The sequence below is a fragment of the Squalius cephalus genome (assembly GCF_949319135.1).
Source record: "Squalius cephalus genome assembly, chromosome: 15".
NCBI lineage: Eukaryota > Metazoa > Chordata > Actinopteri > Cypriniformes > Leuciscidae > Squalius > Squalius cephalus.
The window spans coordinates 31,280,027-31,303,120 of record NC_137136.1 but is presented as its reverse complement, the minus strand read 5'-3'; the positions used below and the strand labels follow the sequence as shown (position 1 = coordinate 31,303,120).

General features: G+C 36.7%; 4 protein-coding genes across 6 annotated transcripts in view; 2 read left to right on the top strand and 2 right to left on the bottom strand.

The window, feature by feature from the left end:
• The window catches only part of LOC307171812 (BAR/IMD domain-containing adapter protein 2), a 33,086-nt gene extending 23,787 nt beyond the window's left edge, over positions 1-9,299 (top strand). For 2 of the 3 annotated variants that reach the window (XM_079893672.1, XM_079893673.1), the window contains exons 10-15: positions 2,372-2,849; positions 3,951-4,149; positions 5,191-5,253; positions 5,359-5,566; positions 7,110-7,150; positions 7,238-9,299. In XM_079893672.1, the coding sequence (XP_079749798.1) occupies positions 2,372-2,849; positions 3,951-4,149; positions 5,191-5,253; positions 5,359-5,566; positions 7,110-7,150; positions 7,238-7,310 (1,062 nt within the window). In that variant the 3' untranslated portion in view covers positions 7,311-9,299. Of the gene's footprint in view, positions 1-2,371; positions 2,850-3,950; positions 4,150-5,190; positions 5,254-5,358; positions 5,645-7,109; positions 7,151-7,237 lie in introns of all 3 variants that reach the window. The other variant, XR_013823604.1, reaches the window with a different exon arrangement.
• Positions 9,300-11,610: 2,311 nt separating this feature from the next.
• ndufa3 (NADH:ubiquinone oxidoreductase subunit A3) lies at positions 11,611-13,201 on the bottom strand. The gene is made up of 4 exons (XM_079893674.1): positions 13,132-13,201; positions 12,282-12,353; positions 12,111-12,188; positions 11,611-11,787 (listed from the first exon to the last, which is right to left on the bottom strand). The coding sequence occupies exons 1-4, from the start codon at positions 13,139-13,141 to the stop codon at positions 11,696-11,698; spliced, it is 252 nt and encodes an 83-aa protein (XP_079749800.1). The 5' UTR covers positions 13,142-13,201; the 3' UTR covers positions 11,611-11,695.
• Positions 13,202-13,218: 17 nt separating this feature from the next.
• tfpt (TCF3 (E2A) fusion partner) lies at positions 13,219-18,189 on the top strand. Its single transcript, XM_079893669.1, has 6 exons — positions 13,219-13,475; positions 13,755-13,979; positions 14,921-14,991; positions 16,520-16,589; positions 16,727-16,861; positions 17,549-18,189. The coding sequence occupies exons 1-6, from the start codon at positions 13,398-13,400 to the stop codon at positions 17,621-17,623; spliced, it is 654 nt and encodes a 217-aa protein (XP_079749795.1). The 5' UTR covers positions 13,219-13,397; the 3' UTR covers positions 17,624-18,189.
• mrpl51 (mitochondrial ribosomal protein L51) lies at positions 17,666-21,260 on the bottom strand. Its single transcript, XM_079893670.1, has 4 exons — positions 21,092-21,260; positions 20,859-20,923; positions 20,630-20,737; positions 17,666-18,446 (listed from the first exon to the last, which is right to left on the bottom strand). Exons 2-4 carry the CDS (start codon positions 20,920-20,922, stop codon positions 18,250-18,252), a joined length of 369 nt encoding a protein of 122 aa, XP_079749796.1. The 5' UTR covers position 20,923; positions 21,092-21,260; the 3' UTR covers positions 17,666-18,249.
• Positions 21,261-23,094: the final 1,834 nt, after the last annotated feature.

The window sequence follows — 23,094 nt, the reverse complement described above, 5'->3', positions numbered from 1 at the left end:
AGCCACCTCCATAACGCAGGGAGGTAGTAACCACTGACACTTCCCCCAGTTGGACTTTGGCAACACCATGGTATACGGGGCAGTTGGGGGCATCTCATATCAACTTCCTGTGGGCAGTACTCTTCACCCTGAGACATTTCAGGCAGGAACTCTCAGGGGGACAGATTCTGGTAAGGATAGACAATACCACAGTGGTATTTTTAAACAACCACCAGTTAGGCACGAGGTCCCTACCCTGTATCCATTTTACAAAAGTGCTTCTATTGTGGGCAAACAAGCACTTCCTGTTAGTCAGAGCACACATTCCAAGTTGCTGCAACAGTGTGGACTATCTTACCCATAGGGGGCCGAAGGATTTATGGAACAGCAGCCTCTTTGCCCGTTGTGGTTCTCGGTGCAAGAGGAAAAAGGTTCGCTAGGCCAGGATGCTCTGGCCACGAATGACCAGACCTACTTCTCTATGCCTTTCCTCCATTACGCTCCTCTGGTCCGGCCTGAGGTGGGTACAGGAGAAGCATCTCATATTTATTCTAGTGGCCCCCTGTTGGCCAGTGATCCCTTGGTTCAGCCTCCTATTAACTCTCACAACCTGTCCACCTCAGCCACTGCCAGTTCGGAAAGATCTGCTGTCACAGATGGACCGGGCCACAGTGTCATCCTTCTCCAGACAGGTTGAAACTGTGTGTCTGGCCCATGAGCAGATGGAGCAAGCAGATATTAGAAATCTTTTCATGAACACTGCTTTCTTTTTAGCCATAACATCAGCCAGAAGGGTCAGCGAGTTACATGCTGTCTCAGTCTGCAGTGTCTTAGGTGGGGGCCAGAGAGCAATTAGGTTACACTTTGGCCGAACCCAGCTTTCCAGCCCAAGGTATTGTCAGCTCAGTTCACAAATCAGCCTATTCAGCTGGCGGCATTTAGGAAGGAGGACAAGGCTTTCCAAGCAGCCCTATGTCCAGTTTGTGCATTGAGGCAGTATGTGGTAAGGACTGCCTCATGTCGTACCACGGACCAGCTATTCGTCTGTTTTGGGCCCGGTAGAAGAGGTGCACCCTTGTCGATACAAAGACTCGCTCACTGGGTGGTGGACACTATTGTAGAGGCATATCGTTCGACAGGCCGTACAATGGTTGCTCATTCGATTCGGGTGGTGGCCCCTTCTTGGGCAGTATTGCGTGCTGTGCCCCTTTCGGAGATATGGTACAAGGTTTTTTAGGCTTAATGTGGCTCCTATTCCTTTGATTAGCTCCAATGTGCTGCCAGATAGCGTTTAAGCTATCATATCCTGTGACACCCATGTGACTTGGCTGTATTGATCTTCCACCATGGACTGACCATCTCTGGTGGTCTGGAACACCAGAACAGTGGTTACTGGCGGACCCGTGGTTATATGAATGGTGGAATCTCTGGTCACTTGAATTGAAAGTTGACTAGGAGACCGACCATGACGTAGTTAGAACTGATATCGCTTCCGACACGTCATTGGTTAAAGTCACGTGTGACTGAATTAATACGAGATTTGTGATGTGATGAGCGAGACACAACTCCTTCCACCATGTACTGACAGTCTCTGGTGGTCTTCCACTATTCAAAGAACCACGATTACGCCAGTAACCGGGGTATTGCAAAGTCACATTTTAAATAACATTAGCTGGCAGGAAAAAAAAGAAAGGAAAAAAAACTTTTTTGTTTTTAGTTAGTTCCAAAAGGTTAGGAAGGTATAATTTAAATTTATATAATTTATACCAAAAGGTATAATTGAATCTCATTTATCAAATGTAAAAAATTGGTTTGCAGAGTGCCCACTTCTTTTTATGTATATGGTATTTTCCTAATACAATAAATAATTGTATAATATATTGTTCTTTACTTTTCAAAATGTAATTCTGAAAATAATCAAATCTAATACACTGATTTCTATCATACATCATACCATAATACCCTAATATAAGTTTCTAAATCCTTCCAAAATAATCTTGAGTGAATATAATAATTAAACAAATGCAACATTGTAATCTTTTTCCAGTCCGCAAAATTCACAGGTATATTACATTTACAAAACATGCTTTAATTGGAAAAATCCTATGTAGTATTTTTAGGACACTCCTATTAATTGTGTTATTTAAACTAAATTTGTTTAGAATTTTCCATTTTTTCTTACAATAGATATTACTAAATAAATAAATAAATCTTGCAAGAAAAAAGGACAGAACAAAGAGCATTTATTATAACATTTATTGCTACATTGGTGATTTAAAACATCAACATTTTCAATATAAATATTCCCACACAAATCATCAATCCACTGAATTCCCCTGTAATTAATCAAGATATAGTACTAATGATGCTTCATGCCCCTCTCCTCTCTCAGAGGCTGTCTATTCAGGAAGTCCCTCCTCTGTTGAACGGGGACAGCAGCAGCCGTTCTCAGCAACAGCAGCGGCCGTCCCAGTCTGACGTTCTCTCCCAGTCTCTCATTGGCCTTTCACCCAGCAACACGTCTCAGCAGAATGGAAATGCCCACTCCAGTTCTTCCACTAGCCTCACCCACTCCCAGCCAGCAGTGAGTGTGGCCGGGTTACAGTCTTCTCTCTCGGTTAGCCACACCTCCACATCCTCCCACGGTTCCCTGCAGGGCCTGACTCCACCCCTAACGGCCCCCCACAGCCCTCCGCTCCCCCACAGCGCCCCTATGTCCCGCGCACTCACACCTGTCCTGTCCACAGCCCATCACGCAGTGTCCAGCTCTCCCACTGCTCTTAATGTGCTGAAGGGTCCAGAGCTCTACGCCACATCCACACTGCCACTGCCGAGGAGACAGACGAGCGACGCTCGGACGGGATTCTTGGGTGCGTCTGATTTAGTTTTTGCCATTTTTGAGTCATTTATGTCCGGGTCATATTTCAGCCGAAAAATCAAAAGATAAAAATAAGAAGCTATATTTTTACTTTAGGGAATGAAATCTGTTTGAGGAGCATTCAAATATTTTATTGACACCTAACCCACCCTGGTTGCTATAACATGAACGGTAATATAAATAATCAGGATATTTTTAATAATTTAAAAATGCTAAATAACTACAGCAAAAAGTGGCATTATGATTTTTTACAGATGTACTTTTCAATTTAAGTAATATAAAAATATGTTTATTGCATTACAGGAAAAATAATTTAATTGTCATTAAAATGTCAAAATCCAAAAAGAAGGTTTAAAAAAGTAGGCTTGATTTTCTTGATTTTGTAAAATATAATTTTATTTTTAGGTAAAATATTATGGACATTTTTTTTGACAGTTTTCCTGATATTATTATAGTCAGAAATGTTTAAAATGTCCACATTTTTGTTTACAGCATCATAATAATGTCTCTCTGTTCTTAATTCTGATTCGTTTCATTTAAGCAGTTTATTTTTAAAAAGCACCCTAGCAACCATTCAGAGCACTCTTGTAACTGCCCAGCAACACCTTAGCAACCATACAGAACACCCTAGAAACTGTCCAGCAGCCACCTAACAACCATCCAGAACACTCAGAACATCCTAACAGCTGCCCAGTAACACCCAAGCACCCACTTAGCAACCATTCAGAACACCACAGTAACCACCCAGAACACCCTAGCATCCGCCTAGCAACACCCTAACAACCATCCAGAACATCCTAACAGCTGCCCAGTAACACCCAAGCACCCACTTAGCAACCATTCAGAACACCCTAGTAACCACCCAGAACATCCTCCTAACTGCATAGCAACACCCTGGCTACCACCCAGAATTTCCAGGAATCGGATACTTAAAAACTTCAAAGCTTTTAAAACTACTTTATAAATTGCTTTCTCAAGCCAACAAGTTTGTCTTGATGAACCTTTTAATCTAGTTTAATTTAGAACAATCCTTTCCATCACAATCTCACAATTGTATTAAACGCATCCTCTTCCAATGGTTGTGGTTCTCCAGGCTCCACTCTTCCCCGTGTGCTGCCTCTCTGTGGGCCGTCCCGTGTGGAGGCTCTGTTCCCTCACTCCACAGACTCTTCAGAGGGAGAGAGGGGAGGAGCTTCATGTCTGCTGTCCTTCCTGCCCGGAGACACTCTTTCCCTGCTGATCAGTGAACCCAGAGACGGCTGGCACTACGGCCAGAACGAGCGAACTGGACGGTATCTGACCATCAATCATCAGTTAACAAAACAAGGGCAATAAAACATTAGCTATGTGTGCGTGCTTATTTATGGTGCAGGACTAAATAACTATTTATGTTTGTCATTCTATCAGCAATATGGCCTGTTCTTAAAACATGGCCGCTTTATAATGATGACTTGGTATAAACCAAGAATAACTTGAGTGCATTTCATTTCAATTGGTGTGAAGTGAACATAATTGTCCTTAATCAGCAATAATATTAAGTATTTCCTTTTCTTTTAGTACAAACAGGCCTATAACTCTTTCCACGCAATCGGTTGCCAGCCACCGCCAGCATTTTTGATCATTTTCTCAAAATTTTCATGGCCCCCATAATATTTTGTTAATGAATATCTGAACATGCAATATATCTAAATAAAGAACAGAGCCTCTGCTTTTAAACAAAAAAACTGTTTTATTCTAGCTTCATACATTATTTTTTTTATCAACACTTGAATATGGGTAAGCTTCATAAAAAAGCAGCATTTTGAGCAAAAAGCTGAGAAAATCGTGTTTTTGTCAAAGACTACGTCCTCATAGTATTCAGAACGATGATCGAAACACAGATGGAGTAGATCGAGTCCATCAACACCTAAAGATTCACAGTCCTACAGCTCGTCCTGGTCATTTCATTCAGTAAAAGGCAGTTTTGATTTATATGCTGTTTAATATTGATGATCATGTTATTTTACATATGCATCTGCTTACATATGCTATCGCTTGTTTCTGCTTCTTCTTCACATGCTTTTTGATCAGGAGATTCAGTACTCTTTCAGAAGATGTGTAATAGCGCCCCCTACCGTATGACAGTGAAAACGGGGAAAGCCAGAAATTTTCGTCAACGGCAGGGAAGCGTTATCTCATAAATGGCGGAAATTGCCTTCAATGGCGGGAAAGAGTTAAAAACAAGCTTATGAGAGCTACTGTATAGTTATGCCTGAACGAATCCAGCTCAGAAGTCTCAAGATATTCAGATGCTCATTGTTATGTATGCTAATGATCTAAACACTCCTTCATAGAAAAGGCTGGTTTCCCGTCTCCTACACACAGACTTATCCAAACACCCCTGGACAAGATGTCAGGTCTGCATGGAAAACAAAACCCCAAACATGTTAAAATAATCAGCCGATTTAAATAAAATGTTGTTGATGCATTCTCTGTTTTTCTCTTTGTCCCTCTTCCTCCAGCCCTCCTCCCCTGTCGAAGGTGAACAGCACCAGCATGGGGCAGCTGGACAGGCTTCCTCCCGCTGGTCAGCTACAGCAGGTCTCTCCGGATTCAGAGGACGAGAGGAGTGTCTTATCTCAGCGGGTCAGCACCTTCAGGCCACGACCCTACAGCATGATGAACCCCGAAACCAGCAGGATGAGCCCACGACTGCGCCTGAAGGACAGGGTCAGAAAACACACCTTCATCATGACTGTCTCTTCTGACTGTAGTACTACATAAGGCAAGACACTGCATGCGAATAGGGTAAAACATTATTAATACACTAATCACAGCACATTAAGACACTTTTTTCATATTACCGGCTTTCTGAAATGTTATTCTTATATGTGACCCTGGACCACAAAACCAGCCATAAGTCTCACGGGTATATTTGTGGCAATAGCCAACAATACATTGTATGGGTCAGAATTATCGATTTTTATTTTATGCCAAAAAGGATATTAAGTAAAGATCATGATCCATGAAGATATTTTTTAAATTTCCTACCTTAAATATATCAAAAATTTAATTTTGTGAGTGAATGCAGCACAATATTCAAAAAAATTCTCAATATTTAGATTTTTTTGCACCCTCAGATTCCAGATTTTCAAATAGTTGTATCCTAATATTGTCCGATCCTAACAAACCATACATCAATGGAAAGCTTATTTATTCAGCTTTCAGATGGTGTATACATCTCAATAAAAATAAAAATAAAACATAAGACAGCAAATGAGGCATTACCTATTTAAATATGCACCATCTCTGAAAAGCCAAGCCCATGTTGATTGTTGTTTTATTACGAGCTCTGTCGTGCTCTGGCTGCAGCCAGGTCCTTCTCGCAGACTCTCCTCTGTTCCCCGGAGGTTTGAGATTTAGCTGCTCCATGTCAACCTTTCTCACTCGTTGTGAGACTAACCTCTGCCACTCCCACACCAGACACACGTCAAAGTAGCCGGAGCAACTTTTCTTTATTTCCGGATATGATGAGACACACGGGCGAGTGGCGCATGTACGCATTTTCCCCGTGAAACGCATCCCGTCAGCTCTAGAAAATAAACACTTATAACAGGCTCACCAATGTGAATCAGGGCAAGAAAAACACGTTTGGAAGAAGGATTAATGATGTCTTGACTCATTATTTAAATTTGTAAATACATTTTGAACAAAAAAGTTACTTAGTGTAACTTTAAATGTTAATATGAATGTTTTCTTTCCAGTAGTCTCAAAGAAGACAAGTTATGGAAGCAAAATAGCCCCAAAATCTCAAAATTGACCAGTGGTTGAAAAGCAAGGGTTTTGCTTGTAGTGTCTTGCCTTAAAGTCCCCCTGTGGTCAATAATTTTATCCCTTAAAACTCATCTTTGATCACCAAAATTATATATTTAAAGGTTTTTTTTTTTTTTCATGCCTTAAAATAGCTTGAATGTAACTCTACACCCTTGCCTCATTTAGTATGAGCATTATTACTCGTTTAGTAAAGCTATGAATATGCTAATTAGCCCCGCCTCCACTCACTCACTCCAGCTCAGAGATCCACTCGTTGACAATCACATGTTGATCTGATTGGTTACAAGGTAGTTTGTGACTTATTATTAATTATAAGATAATAATTATTATCAATTTTGTTATTGTAGATGTTCTCTTTTTTTCTCTGTCTTACTAATTAATGCTAGGATTTAGAGTATATTGGCATATAATCCACTGACACAGTTTTCATGCTCCTCAGATGTCCACTGATTTCACCTCTCCGCCTCCATCACCCACCAGGTACAGCTAGTCACCTCTGTTTCGAAGAGCATGTTAAGACGCTCCATGTCTGATGGCTTAGTTGATTTAAACTTTGCCTCTTCACAGGATCAATCCCTTCGCCCATATTCGACTCAGGAAGACGGTGACCAATGATCGCTCCGCCCCAGTAATAGAGTAGATCCTTGGATCGACAACCACAGATGCTGACTGGAATAAGGTCACTAATGCTTAATGCCGAATGCACTAATGCTTTGAACCTTGATATGCAAATTTTGATTTACACTTTTGCCAACAGAAACACATTTAGACAGTAACCAATAGGATTAAAGCGCAGACAAATGATCAATTAGCATTCAGTGCATCAAATGTATGTTATATATGTATTACATTATCAGATTATGAAATATTTCAAGGGGTTTTTATGTATTTCGCATGAGTGCACATGGAATAGAGAGGGGGGAAATCTGACCTATAACATTTGAATTCATATTATAGACGACAGTGTTTTAAAAGCAAGGCTATTGCTCCTACATGTCTTTTTATATGTGTGCGTTACAATGCGGCAGCACATTAGTTTAGGACAGCGATTAACTTGCGTGTACAATAAGCTGTTTAAAACCTGCATTCACTCGATCAATATTGAGCATCTAGATGCTCTGTTATCAAACATATCTTGTGGAGCGCTCTCAGAGTATGCATTTATTTTTAGTCATTTTAACTGTTAGAAACTGAGCGTAAAAGTAGACTTCAAAGATTTCTTATCCTGTTGCCCCCTCTATAGGCCATGATGAAGCTTAAAGGGATAGTTGACTTAAAAATGAAAATTCTGTCATTCACTCACCCTCAAGTTATTTCAAACCTGTATGAATATCTTTCTTCTAAATAAAGGAAGATATTTTGAAGAATGTCGGTAATCAAACAGTTGATGGACAGTCAATGGACTTACATAGTAGGAAAAAAATACTATGGAAGTCAATGCGGTCCATCAACTGTCTGGTGGTTACCTAGCCTGGGAAAACCCAGACAACTTCTGGCAAATTTAGATTTGCTCTGCAAGTAGTCTGGCAAAGAGCTCATTCAAGCCCATTTCCATGGCCGAGAAATCGCGGCACCAATCAGAAACGTTGAGGCGGGCTTTACACGATGACGATCGCTCTGATTGGTTTTAGGTCTATCCAATTGCACCCAGAGGCATCTGAGCGACGTCCGTTGGTGAACCGCACCAACTTTTAAATGCATTATTATATTCAAATTGCAAACACATGAGGACAGTCTCCATGAAAGACCCACTGGCAGATGAACGTGCTACTACATTTCTCTCCGAAACGGTAGGAAATTAAATTAGATTTAATAGAGGATTTTAACTGTGACACGATGATTGACAGGGCAGTTTACGTGACAGGATGCACACGACAGATCCGTCCGATAAAGATGATGAAGTAGTATGTCCCAAAGCTTGCCTACTTTTTTGCTACACATTCAAAAATAAATACATTTTCTTCACAAAAAGTGTACATACTTTTATGGCGTAGTGTAACTTAGGCGAATTTGGACGCAGCATATGTCTTTACACAATGACGATCGCTCTGATTGGTTTTAGGTCTATCCAATTGCGCCCAGAGGCATTTGAGCGACGTCCGTTGGTGACGCCCCTTTGGAAATGAGTTATTAATGAAGCTTTGCCAGACTATAACTCAGTTACTACTGAGAATGGTCTGGTTTTAACCAGGCTAGTGGTTACCCACATTCCTCAAAATATCTTCCTTTGTGTTCAGCAGAAGAAATTCATACAGGTTTGAAATAACTTAAGGGTGAGTAAATGATGACAGAATTTTCATTTTTAAGTCAATTATTCCTTTAAAGCGTCATGGCAGAACATCAAAGTCGACTAGTCTGTGCAACTCTTAATATATATAAAGGAATGGTTCATCTAAATGTAAATTCTGTCATTGTTTACTCACTGCCATGTCGTTCCACAAATGCTGTATTTTGTTTTTCTGTTGAGCACTGAAGAATTTTTTTTTTTATTACAAAGAGAATTTTCTGTACAATACTGATACACACATGATAATAGAAGATACTTTCTCAGAAAAAAAAAAAAATTAAAACTTTTGAAGTTTTCATTAAATAAAGACAAGGCATCCTGGAACTTTCTAGGAGAAGTAGGTATGCAGGCTGTTGGTGTCAAAAGGAAGGAATAAATCGAATGGAAAATGGAGTATAATTACAGAAGGACTTTGAAAGAGTTGGAAAGGATTTTGGAAGAGCGTTGTGTTTGTGACAGTCTGCTGTGAAGATGTTCTCAGCTCTCGTCTCTTGTCTCATGTATTCTTTTAAACGCCAAATCTCCCAAACTAAAGCTTGTAGTCATGAGTTTCAGCAGATTCTAGGTGAGGGATGTGAAGGCTGTGTGCAGAGAGAAGATCTGAAGATGTGAAAGAAAGGTCTGGAAAGTGTAGACGTGTTGGAGGATGTGACTAGTGAAGTGCTGTTGAATTTAAAAAATAAAAGACATGAAACACTCTCTGTTACACTTTTTAAGGTGACGTAGTGACATTGTATTTACTCGTATAAGTACTGAGTAATATTAATTAACTACATGTACTTCCTATAGAGTTATGGTTAGGGTTTGGTTTAGGGTTAGTTACTTATAATTATGCATAATTTACTGGTACATGTGTAACTACGTCACCTTAAAATAAAGTGTTTCCAAACTCTTTCTTCCCCATGTTTTTGCTATAATTTTGGGACAGAGGAGATGTCTATGTCCATTGGTTTAAAATGAACCTAAAAATATATGATTCAGTTACTTGTGAATTTGTGTTTTAAGTAAATTGTTTCTGAACAGATGTTGGTCAGGGTAGCGCCACATTACATTTTTGAGAGGAATGAAAGCGAGGCTGCAAAATTACAGTGTGTTGAATGGATTGTTTAACAACATATATTGTTCAGCTGATAAAACGTCTTACTGAAGACAAAAACTCCACAACTTTAAATGTGAGTTGTGGAAATCACGTGATCTAGGACGTTTATAGCATTGTGCCATTGTAAAGACTGTACGTCTATCCCTCACAGCCTCGTTTTCATCCGCGTTAAATTCAGTACGGCATCTAACCTGACTAAGGTCTGTTGTCTTAAAAGATTGTACACTGAAACCAATATAACTGACGCTAACTTTGTTCATAATTATTTTTCTCCACTCCAGGGTGTTTGTTCTGATGCCTTCTTTTATTAACTTTTTCTATTATAAGGATATCTTAAATTGAATAATGCAAAAAAAAAAAAAAAAAGGTTAATCTCCAACCTTATATATGTAACTGTCTACTGTAATACGGTGAGGTCCAAAAGTCTGAGAATATTGAAATATTTAATACAAATGTTCTCTTAATGCATCAGCATAACAATTTCAGTAAGATTAATTGAAAAATGATCATAGTTTTAATATTTGATGCGTCTCTGCATGATTTGAGCACCTTGAGCTTCAATGGAAGAAGAAGATCTGACCGTCTGAGTCACATGATCAATGACACTCGTTTACGCTTGATTAGAGATCTGCAAATAGTGGAATGCCATGTTCATTTCTCATTCATTGAAATCCTAGGATGCATTTCTGAGTTGAAATGAAAAGCATCTCAGACTCAGTGTTGGGGAAAGTTACTTTTAAAAGTAATGTGTTACAGTAAAGTAAAAGTAAAGGTACTTTTGCATTACTTTTCACACCTGGGCTGGGCTTGCTTGTTTTTTAATAACTAAAAAAGTTATATTTTTGACCCTTTCACACCAAAAGTGACCTGAAGCCTCAGGCTCAAGGAAATGTGGATTACTCGAGTTACTTATTTGAAAAAGTAACTCATATTTTATTGTAAAAGTAACGCATTACTTTACTAGTAATCTGATTACATAACTCAAGTTGCCTGTAATGTGTTATCCCAGACACTGCTCAGACTTTTGGACTCCGCTGCATGTCAGCCTGTATTAGTTTGTAATTTTAATTTCCGAACTGATGTAATCGCGGCTGAGCAGGTTTGATCCCTGCTGACATTGTACTTTTATTAAATATCCCAGAGACTCCTGCGACTGAACACTGGCATTTAAAGCAGGACTTTACTGTACAAGTCAGTCTGGATGCTTTGCTGTACTATTTTGATTATTATTTTAATGCGTATGTGTTATGAAGCCACCTGACAGACACATGACTACTTGCCCTAGATGTTTCTGGCTCAGGATTCAGTCTCTATGGATCAGTCATATATTTTGGACTCTTGAATGTTTTAACATCATGATAACTCTATAGACTTTTGTTTTTTTTTAAATGTACTTCAATAAACAAAGTTAATCTCTGTTGGTTTAGGTGTCAATCTCTATATACTAACAATGATGCTAAAAAGCCAATAAGCATTTCAAAACTGTAGCATTATACCAGATGTGGCAAGTCTAGTTTGTAAAGGCTAAAATATCAATAAAAAACAACAAGATAATTAAATAAAGAGCTTTTATTCATCTAGTGAGACAGAAGTAAAGGAGGGTTTGGATTCAGGATTGTACAGGATTCTGAAGGGTTTTTCACAGGTTTTTTAGCCAATCCAGGCTTCTCCCCTGTGGGTCACAAGGGTGCGCTGGGACGTCTGGCATGTTCCCATCATCTCGAACCGGGACTGAAGAGAGTCAAACATGATTAAAAAGATCAAACTAACAGGTAAACTAGCAAACTGCATACGCATGAGCTTAAGCTTTTCAACACAGATGACTGACAATCATCTACAATATATATTTAACATACAGCAAATGTTATTGCTAAATAAATGGGGATTCCTAAAGAAGTGGAAGAGATGTCCTCTTCTTCTCATTTCTTTGATAATAACAACATTACTCTGTTGTTTACAATATCTGAAATATATTAAAACATTCCTCTAATTGGAGAAACACCCACATAGAACTGCCCAGAACTATTCAGACATTGTGTAGAAGAATAACATACCTGGATAATTAAACGGAACAGCTTTGTTCATCATTCCTGTGTACTTTGTTAAAGGGCTCACAGCCGGCAGAATACAAGCTGAGTGAAAAAACAATATACATATATGTTAGATTCATAAAGCAGGAAGACGAACACTGATAATGCGATCATGTGCATTAATCTCACACTCACCCAGCAGTCCGAGTCCACAGGAAACTGTAATCACAGGCTCTTTATTCCAAGCATTCTTCAAAAACCTGCCAACTAAAGAAAGAAAGAGTAAATGCACAGATCTGCCAGAGCAGACACCACCGGGCCAAGCGGCGCGCTTACTTGGTTGTGTTGTTTAATGTCATTTAATTACAGTGCATGACTTGACATGGCACAGTAATGACATTATATGATAATACTGTGGTATTACTGTGGTATACATTACAGGTTAAACACTTGGAATAATTATGCTTTTTTAAGTATTTTTTTGAAAAAAAGTCTCTTCTGGTCATCAAGGCTGCAGTATTTGATCAAAAACAGTAATATTGTGCATTACAATGTTTTAAGGACTGTTAGAAACTGTGATACACCACCATTCAAAAGGGTTTTTTTTTTTTTTTTTTTTAAAGGCAATTGATACTTTTATTCAGCAAGGAGTCAAGGAGTGACAGTAAAGACTTTAGTGTAAATACAACAGACAGTAGTGCTGAATTGTGGCAATACATTTTGAGAATACCGTGGTATCGAAAACAAAACACAAAAACATTTAGTCATGTTTCTAAAGGAGCCATAGGTGCACAACAAATATAAGTTCTCATATCGATATAAATCATAAATTCATGTTTAAAACACAGTAAGGAAAACCACAGCTAGTATGAGACCAAGGTCATTCTCGTGTTCGCACATTATACATTAATTGTTTTTTACTGCACGAATATTTTATATACCTCTCCTCAACTCCCTAATGATTCTATTATTGTACAACACGATCGAACTGAACTACATTAAAACATGTCATGTTTCAAGCGGCTAACACGCAAAATGTACTTACTGCCCGCCATGTTTGCTTCTGTAGTCCTCCTGTGCTTCAGGCATCATGGGAAATGTAGTTTAATAAAAAAGGGTTGGTGACGCATTCGCTCTGGATTGGCTCAACGGTCAATTACGTGTTTAAAACGCGTCTTATGTTAGATCTCGTTGTTTTGAGAGCTGTAATGTAGCTAAAAATGAAGGTTTTTAGTTTTATTTTATTATATAACATAGGCTAATACATGCTTTGGTTGGATGCATCGATTCAATTATATGTAGACGGAACGGATGAGGAGTATAAAAGATACCTTCAGTATTTACAATAATCGGACATCATGTGTGGCTCTTTATAACATCACATCAAAGGTGAGTACAGAGCTGAATCTAACCCAATCAGTAAAACTGCTAAAAACTAACAGTTTTTAATAATGTCAATTATATTAGCTTATTCACAAGCATATCATGGGGGTAACTGTTATAGGTCTTAGAAAAGCATGCTTAGTTTATGCTTGGTCAGTAATATTATTGTACAAACTGAATATTGAGTGAGAAGGTGCACTCGTGATGAATGCACTATGCATCTGTTGAACATCACTTCTTGTGTATGTAAGACAAAGCATCGTTGTGTTTGTTCCTGTGCTTCAGATGATGGAGGATTTCTCAGGTCTGGCTTTACCTCCTCTGTTTGGGGGCCACATCCTGGAAGCGGAGCTGGAGACGGGTGGAGTGGAGCTGGGCCCCAGCGGCAGTGAGCTCCTGGAGGATGATGGGGCCCCTGCCGGCCCCGCACAGGACGGGGAAGACGAGAGGAGAGAGCTGGACAAAAGCAAGTATCAAGCTCTCAGCAAGAGGTGCAAAGAGATTGAACAGGTGAACCGCTTCTGCATTTGCCCTAAACGGTGAAGTAGAGCAGGGGTTTCAAACTGGGGGCCGGGGAAAAGACTAGAGAAAAACTGTAAATAAATCAATCAATTAGATTCAAATAAATAAATGAATGAAAAATTGTGAATTACATTTATAAAAAGTTGGTTATTTATCTATTGAGTAGAATAAATTAGAATATATATATATATATATATGTTTATATTAAATAGATGCCTTTTATTTTTTTATGATTATTTATTTAATATTTTGGGTATTTGTCTTACGGAAATAAAATCTCTCCATTATAAATATTAAAAATTGAAAATTATTTTCTATAGAAAATAATTTTCGATTTGTAATATTCTTTAATAATAGATAGATGCCTTTAAATATTTTGTATTATGTATTTAATATTTCTATATATTTAATATTTATATTAATATTAATATTTTGCTTAAGGAAATAAAATCTTTCCAAATATTCGAATAAAGAATAAGTTAAAAATAAGTAAATAAATAAATAAATTTGATTAAAATAAAAATAGTAGTTTTCTATTAATCAAAAAGTAAACAAAAATAGATAAATACATAATACATGTAACAGTAAAATCAATGTCTAAATAGGGTGTTTATAATAGATAGATGCCTGTGATGTTTCAGGACGGGGTCCCTCACACGGGGATGATCATATTTGGGGGTCCGTGGCATCTAAAAGATTAAAAACCCAACTATATGACTTTCTTTTCTTTTTTTTAAGTTTTGAGTGGAAAATTTTGAAATTGTGCTCAGGATATTCTTTAGAAATTCACCTTTTGTGTTCCATGGAAAAAAAAAATGTTTTGGAACGATGTGAATGTGTGTAAATGGTAATGGATTTCTAATTTTGGGCTGATCTATACATTTAAGTGAAAGGCTTCTTGACTAAAAGTCCTATGAACCCGTTCTCAGGTAAATGAGAAGATTTTGGGACGGCTTCACCAGGTCCAAAGACTGACACGCCGACTGAGGAAGGAAAGAAGGTACGTGCACTTTGTTTTAGAAAGAAACACTATTTTAAACCTTATCACTCCTGAGTTTGCCATGAGTATGGTGTTGAAGGATAAATAAAAGCAGTGGCTAAGAGTGAGTCCCGAGGGGATATTTGTTTTTAATGACCCCACACATTTGATTAAAACATCAAAATATGAATTTAAATATTTGGTTTGTTCTCTCTTGTTTTTGCATGTTCATAATTTCTTTGTAAGACAGCCTGGCTGGCCAAAAATGATGTTGCACAATTTGGCATGTTTCATTGCGTTACCACAAATAAAACAGTCGACTACAATATGCTTACAAAATCTTAATATTTGACTAAAGGATGAAGATGTCAATTTTCCTAGACCGGACATCAATTTTGCGCACTTCTGTAAAAAAAAAAAACACCAGTGCATATTACTAAAGGCATAAATGGAATAATAATAACTAAGGTTGCTACTAACAATATTTTTTTTTCAATTGGTCAATTAATCTAATGATTCTGTCATTTCTGCCACGATTTTTTTTTTTTTTTTTACATTTTATTAAAACATTTCTTCATGAAAATTCTTCACAAATAAAAAATTCCCAACATAAAAAATAAAGTGGCAAGAATTAAAAGGCATTTATCACTAACATCCATGAGTCCAATATAAATTCATAAATTCTGATTATATCCGCAAATGTATTTGTATTATTTATTTAAAGGGGTCCTAATATGCTTTTCCACTTTTTCAACGTTAGTGTGTAATGTTGCTGTTTGAGCAACGTGTTTTTTCCAGATCTTATGATCTTATGTCAGTGTTCCTCATTTAAATAATCCCCGCTCACGGAGGAAGTGGACGAGTCCTGGTTGAGCTGCTGCTGTGTCAAAGAGAGACAGTTTTTCCACTCCTTTTCCAAAACTCATTTGTTTGACCTTCCCAAGGCTGACGAACTTTAGTTTTTTCGACAAATATCACAATTAAATGGTGGATAACATCATATCTATAATGTAGGCCTATAAGAAAATGACCTAAAACAATCATACCACTCTGAAACGTCCTGTGAAATCCACACTGTCCTCTTGTTCGTTATCATTGTCTGAATCGAGCTCTAATTGGTTTGAAATCGACGCCATCGTTAAAATTTACACCAAAGAGCTCTCAGTTATGAAGGGGCGGGACATTTCCCGAACACGCGCTGTCAATCACAACACACTGGGCCAGCTGACCAATCACAGCACATTTCATATTTCGGAAGGAGGGGCTTCATCGACATCAGTATTCGAGCCAGACTGGGGAGAGAGGTGCTGTAATAATGTGAAATATAATGTGTTTTTTTTGAACAATCAAGCATGAAAATATAGTCTAATAACACCCCCAAAAACAAAATCAAGACTTCGTAAAAGGGCATGTTCTGTTATATTTCAGGTATTTTTCTTAAGGAAAGAAATCTCTCCTAACGAATGCTGCTAAGAGAACCCTGTCACTTGGTAGTGTCTTAATATAACATATTCATAACACAGCGTAACATCTGCTCACGTGTCCTCAGGTTTCTGATGAAGACTCTGGACTCGTATGGAGATGATTACAGGACGGCACAGCTCACCATCCCACTAGAGGTGAGGAACAAAAACTGCTTTAACATGAAGCTGTGTTCACACCCAATGCGGATTCGGCTTTTAAATCGGATTTATTTGAAAGTAATTTAACTCTATTTGTTGTAACGACACTAAACACACTTGATGTGTTGAAACAGGATGAAGGAAAGGCTTTAGATCCCGCTCTCGCCGGTGATGAAGACGGCTCTTCTCCAGCGTTTGCTCTTCAGTCCGCTGGTGGACCCAAGAGAAAGAGGCATCGCGTTCCCAAGGACAGAGAGAGAGATGCACAGGTATAAAAGACCAGGCCAAGATCTTTTTAAAGAATATAATCCTGGGACAGATTACAGTTCAAACGTTTGGAGTCGGTAAGATGTTTTTGAAAGAAGTCTCTTCTCCTCACCAAGGCTGCATTTATTTGATTAAAAAATACAGTAAAAACAGCAATATTGTGAAATATTATTACTATTTAAAATAGCTGTTTTCTATGTGAATATATTTTAAAATGTAATTAATTTCTGTGATCAAAGCTGAATTTTCAGCATCATTACTCCAGTCTTCAGTGTCACATGATCCTTCAGTGATCATTCTAATTCTTATTATTAATGTTGGAAACATTGTTGTGCTTCTTTTTTTTTTTTTTTTTTTTTTGTGGAAACCATGATTTATTTAATGTTTCACCAATTCTTTAATGAATATGAAGTTCAGAAGAACATTTATATGAAATGGAATTTTTTTGTAACATTATAAATGTCTTTACTGTCACTTTTGATCAATTTCTTAAATGTCACTTTAGAAAGGGGACGTACATCTCCAATAACTCTTTTTAAAACATCACACCTTCTTGAAGACACATGATTTGAGGAGTCACTCGAACACAAGCTCTGCAGAACCTCGACCTCAACTATGATCAGCTTGCCTTAGCAAACACCATTATAGTGACATTATTAAGATGCGTGTTGTTGTGTTTTCCCCCACAGATGGAGTCGGAGACGCCAGTCATTACAGAGGGTCCGTTCACCGGATTCCCCAGTCCCAGTTCCCTCTCTCACTGATCCCAGAGCAGAACCTCCACACTTACAGGAAATCACTCAACTGATGAGAAATGTTTTATTTTTTTTATAAGTAAATTAGTGTAGAGCATTTTTATGTTAAGCTTGTTTTCACCACAGGATTAAAAGAAATATTATTGCAACTTTTTTCCTAGCAATTCTGAGTGGAATTCAGAGTTTATTTCCTACAATTCTGAATTTTTTTTCCCCCTGAATTGTGATATACAAATTGCAAGTCATAAATTGTGAGATTATGCAAGGAAAAAAAGTCTGAACGGTGAGCTATAAACTTACAAATATAAAAGGTAATTGCAACCTTTTAATATCCTAATTCTGTTTTTTTTTTTTTTTTGCTCACATTTATAACTCACAAAAAAATCTGAGTTTATATCTCACAATACAAACTTTTTTTCCCTCAGAATTGTGAGATACAAAATTGTTTTATTCCGTGGCAGAAACAAGCTTCCATACATTTGATCTCAATCCTTGACGTTGATCTTTTGTAATGATGAAGACAAAGATGGTTTTTTTACGGTTTAATAAACAGAGCTGCAGCTTTTGACACAAAATGAACTTCACATGGATACAAATGAAGGAGACACACACACACACACCAGCTGTCGCTCAGTCTATCTGTGTTTGCCGTATCTGTTGAACCGGCGGTACAGGAAGCTGATCCTCTTGTCCAGGATGTGCTTGTCCTCCGTCATCATCCGGTCTCCGACCATCCGCTTCTTCCTGATGAGACGCTGAAGCTCTATTCCCCTGAAGCCTCGGAGCCACACCGGCCCTCTGATCAGGTCTTTAGGGTGGGCTTTAAAATCACCTGCAGTCAAACACAGTCAGCGTTACACCACGGTCTGTGGAAACAATACAGCAGTTCCCTATACAAATGCTGGTCCAAAAGTAGAAAGACAAAGAGGGCAAAATAAGATTAAAGGGGTCCTGACAGGGATCTTTTCAAATATTTGGTAACACTTTACTATAAGGTTCATTAGTTAGCTAATAGCTACCTTAGTTAACAAGAACTAAGAATGAACAATACTTCTACAGCATTTATTAATCTTAGTTCATATTCATTTCAACATTTACTAGTACGTTATTAAAATCAAAGGTTGTATTTGTTAACATTAGTTAATGCACTGTGAACTAACATGAACAGCTGGATTTTTATTAACTTACATTAACAAAGATTAATAAATGCTGTAACAAATGTATTGCTCATTGTTAGTTCATGTTAATGAATACATTAACTAATGAACCGTATCGTAAAGTGTTATCAATTATTTTAATATGTTCACTTATAATGTTAATAATAGTTTTTCCGTATATTGTTTTTTGTGCAAAGAAATCAGAGGGTCAGAGGTCACTCTTCCGCCGGAACTAGACTCACGTACGGCTTTTACTGGAAGACATTTTTCTTACAAAAACGCTTCGCTTCAGAAGGCCTTTATTAACCCCTGGAGTCGTATGGATTACTTTTACGATGGATTGATGCACTTTTTGGAGCTTCAAAAACTCCATTCACTCCCATTATGAAGCTTGGAAGAGCAGGACATTTTTTAATATAACTCTGATTGTGTTTGGCTGAAAGAAGAAAGTCATATACACCTAGGATGACTTGAATGTGAGTCAATTATGGGATAATTTTCATTTTTGAGTGAACTATCCCTTTAAGTGACTGAACGCCAGTGGGCGGGGCCTATGGTGTGATGATGTATAACTGTTCCTCTTCTTGCTCTGGAGGATTTCATATGCAAATACATTTGCCCATGTGATGTCACAGATCCCCCAATATCAAAACGAGTTGTTTTGAAGCCTGATTAAATAAATGCTGTGTTAATAATGAGGATGATGTTTTAAGTTCTGAAACTTGCAGGATGCTTTAATGGTATTAAAAACCTTTAGGCCTATATGTTAAATAATCAAGGCAAATTTGATTTCTCATGTCGTGATCCATTTAAACTAAAATAAATACACTATATAAAATGAAACATTAAGATAAATAAATCAATACATCTAAATACATGCATCAACATTACAGCACAATAATATAGTGAGTAAAAAATATAATAGAAACACTTTTTTACACATTTATAATATTAATTTTCACAGTATAAATTTGGTCTCCATACATGAAAGTTAGCTGCCTTTTAAATTTTAAGATGGGGTCCCTCATATGAGGATGATCATATTTGGGGATCTGTGGCATCTAAAGGATTGAAACCCCCTGGCCTATACAATCCAGCCTAGGGCTGGGCGGTTTACATAGAAGAATTAGAAAATGGTTATTTGAACATTGTGATGATTTTAATGCAATATTTGTCCATGTGTTATGTTTTCCATCCTGGTTGAACGGGTTCAATCCTTTTCACAACTGAGTTAAAAATGATAAGACATATTTTAATCGAGTCTCAGATTTAAACCTTGATAGCTAAATGAGACCCATTAGAATACAGTGATTTATTTGCATCATTACTAGTTTACAGAACTTCTTGTGTGGCATTTTACACTCTTATTAAGAAGGTAAATATTAAATAATTGTGAATAAATAATCTGTATATATATATATATATATATATATATATATATATATATATATATATATATATATATACAGATTATTTACAATTACTTACTTTTTTTTTTTTTTTTTTTTTTTTTTGCTGTGTATTGTTATTTTGGTGCATGCATTTAATAAAAAAAAAAGTGTTCTTTTAAAAAATATATATATTGTATTACAAATTTTATCTAATCAATTTGAGAGCAACTACTAACTACTAACACACTGAATATTGGCGAAATGGTGAAAGTAAGTTCTAGTGTTCCTACACCACATTTTTACAGTAGTTCATGAATACTGGATGAGGATTTATAAAACCAATTTTAAAATGACAGAACTTTACTAGGGACCACAACACATTTCTTATAGAAATACAAAGATGAACACCATTTAATAAATAGCAATGAATTAAGGGTTAACTGTATATGTGTAAATAAGTCACTCACCCAATATCCCAATGTTGTCATAGACTCCAAACATGCTTCTCTTCTCCGTCCATCGATCCACCTCTTTCAGTTTGGGAATGGCGTGCATTCGTATTCTAGCACAGGTGCCTGTGTGATACAGGACATGCATCATGTTACTCATATTAAACAAGAGGACAATACGCACAATCAATCAGATTTAATAATGAAAGGAGAATCCACACACACACACACACACACACACACACACCTGTGCTGAAGTGTCTCGCGCAGAAAGTCCCCACGCGACTCAACAGTCCTCCAAACACAGACATGCTGTAAAACCATTTACAACGCAGATTTAGTCTCAAGAATTAGATTTACATCAATGATAGTGTGATAAATGTGTTCCTGAAGCTCTTCTAATCATGACCTTCAGTCGCGAGCAGTGACATTAGATCCTGTCGCGTGCTCAACTCAATCTGTCCTTTAAACTCGCCTTACCTTCAGATAATCCGCGTTGGAAGTTAGAAAGTGTTTCAAACCACAGTTTGATGCTGCTAAATACTTTAAAACTTCGGAAATCCTCCAGGTAAATCTAGCGATACCGGTGTGTTATCCATGTGTACACACTACCACAGCAGCCATTTAACGTCTTTCATAATAAAAGTCCAATTTTTTAAGAAGAATATTTTTGTTTGTTGTTTATGATAATCACCACAGACGTAAGTAATGAGTTGATTGTATGTAAATTCGACTTTCTATAATATTTTTCAACATCCACTAGCAAGTGTTTGAAAATATATAACCTATGTATGTGTTAAACATTAACATGGTCATTCTTCAATTGGGGTGGCAAATGAGAGGCAGAAAATGTAAAAATGCTTGTTTGTTTTCTTTTAATAAAATGTATTGCTATGCATTTAAAATTTGTTTAATATTCTATATCCATTAAAATTGAAGCTTAATAACATTTATATTTTTAAATAATTTTAATCAAACACTGGTGAAACCACCACTTATTTCGATGGTGTTACCAATATTTGAAGTACAATTTTGGTTTGTTCTAAAATGAGCAGGGATATGCAACTTTAGGTAATAATTAATAAATACATAAATTACTTTAAGGTTTTATTGGTCATTTAAATTTCATTTTTCAAAAATAAAAAAGGCCCATATTTTTCCCAAATTTTTTTTTTTTTAAATGTGTATAAAAAAGGCAGGGAAAATGGTCTGTGCTACCTTTATAGTCTTTATTCTAAAATATTAAAACCAATTTAGTCTAAAAAACATTAAATTTAAGATTAAATGGCTCTGAAGGAAAGAAATTTCAGATACGTTTTGAAGTAACACCACAGACGTAATATTGCATAAAAGGTTTAACAATTACGGTGACGCATTGCTGCCACATACATATTATTTTTTCCACTCAATTATGTCGTAATAACGAGATCTTGTGTCGTTAAAACAACGTATTTTCTCGTAATAACGAGATCTTATGTCGTTAAAACAACATATTTTCTCGTAATAACGAGATCTTATGTCGTTAAACTGACATCTTTGTCTCGTAATAACGAGATGCTATGTAGTTACAACGACATATTTTCTTGGCCTTATCAATTACATCTACATCAATGATAGTGTGATAAATGTGTAGTCATGTACAAAATATGCCTTTATCCACTTAAAATTGATAGCCAATCACGCCTTCATCACACTTCTATGTTCAAAAAGCTTAAGCAAGTAGCAGCCCCCAATCAGGCAAAATTAATCAATGAGGCCCTTTAAAAAAAAAAAAAAAAAAAATTATTATAGGCCTATAAGTTTTTTTATATATAATATATTATATATAAGATTTTTTTTAATAGGCTATATCTTCATTACCTAGAGATATAATTAAACAAAAAGTAGTCAAAACACATCTAACAGAACATAAAACCCAACAAGTTAAGCTAACTCATTTCATTTGAGGAAGCCGATTGCCTCAATTCAATTAAGTTACAAACAATAGTTATGAGTACTCTGAACTTATTTTAATCGAGTCCACTAAAACAATAATATTTCTTAATACACAATTAAACTTTACACTGCATTTAAATACTTTATATAGCTGAAACTTCACTTTATTGAGTAAAAACAGTGAAATGACAAACTTTAAATGAACTCAGAGCACTTGCAGTTGCTGTTAGCTCACAATGTCACACACAAAGTCAAATTCAATAAGTTAAGTTAACTTATTACACTTGAGGACACCGGTTGCCTTAATTCTTTTAATTTAAAAAAAACAATAGTTTTTTAGTCAAGAAATTAAGTGATTAATTAAGTGATTATTGAGAATTAGTGATTAACACCTGGTGTGAGGAAAGAGAAACTACAACTGACTTCCAACCACAGCCTTAGATGAAATCAACTCAAGATAAAAGACGTTTAAATCTCTAAAGATCTCAGCAGAGGAGGATTAAACCACTACACAAACAGCATTACCAGCTTCACTTATTACTAAACAG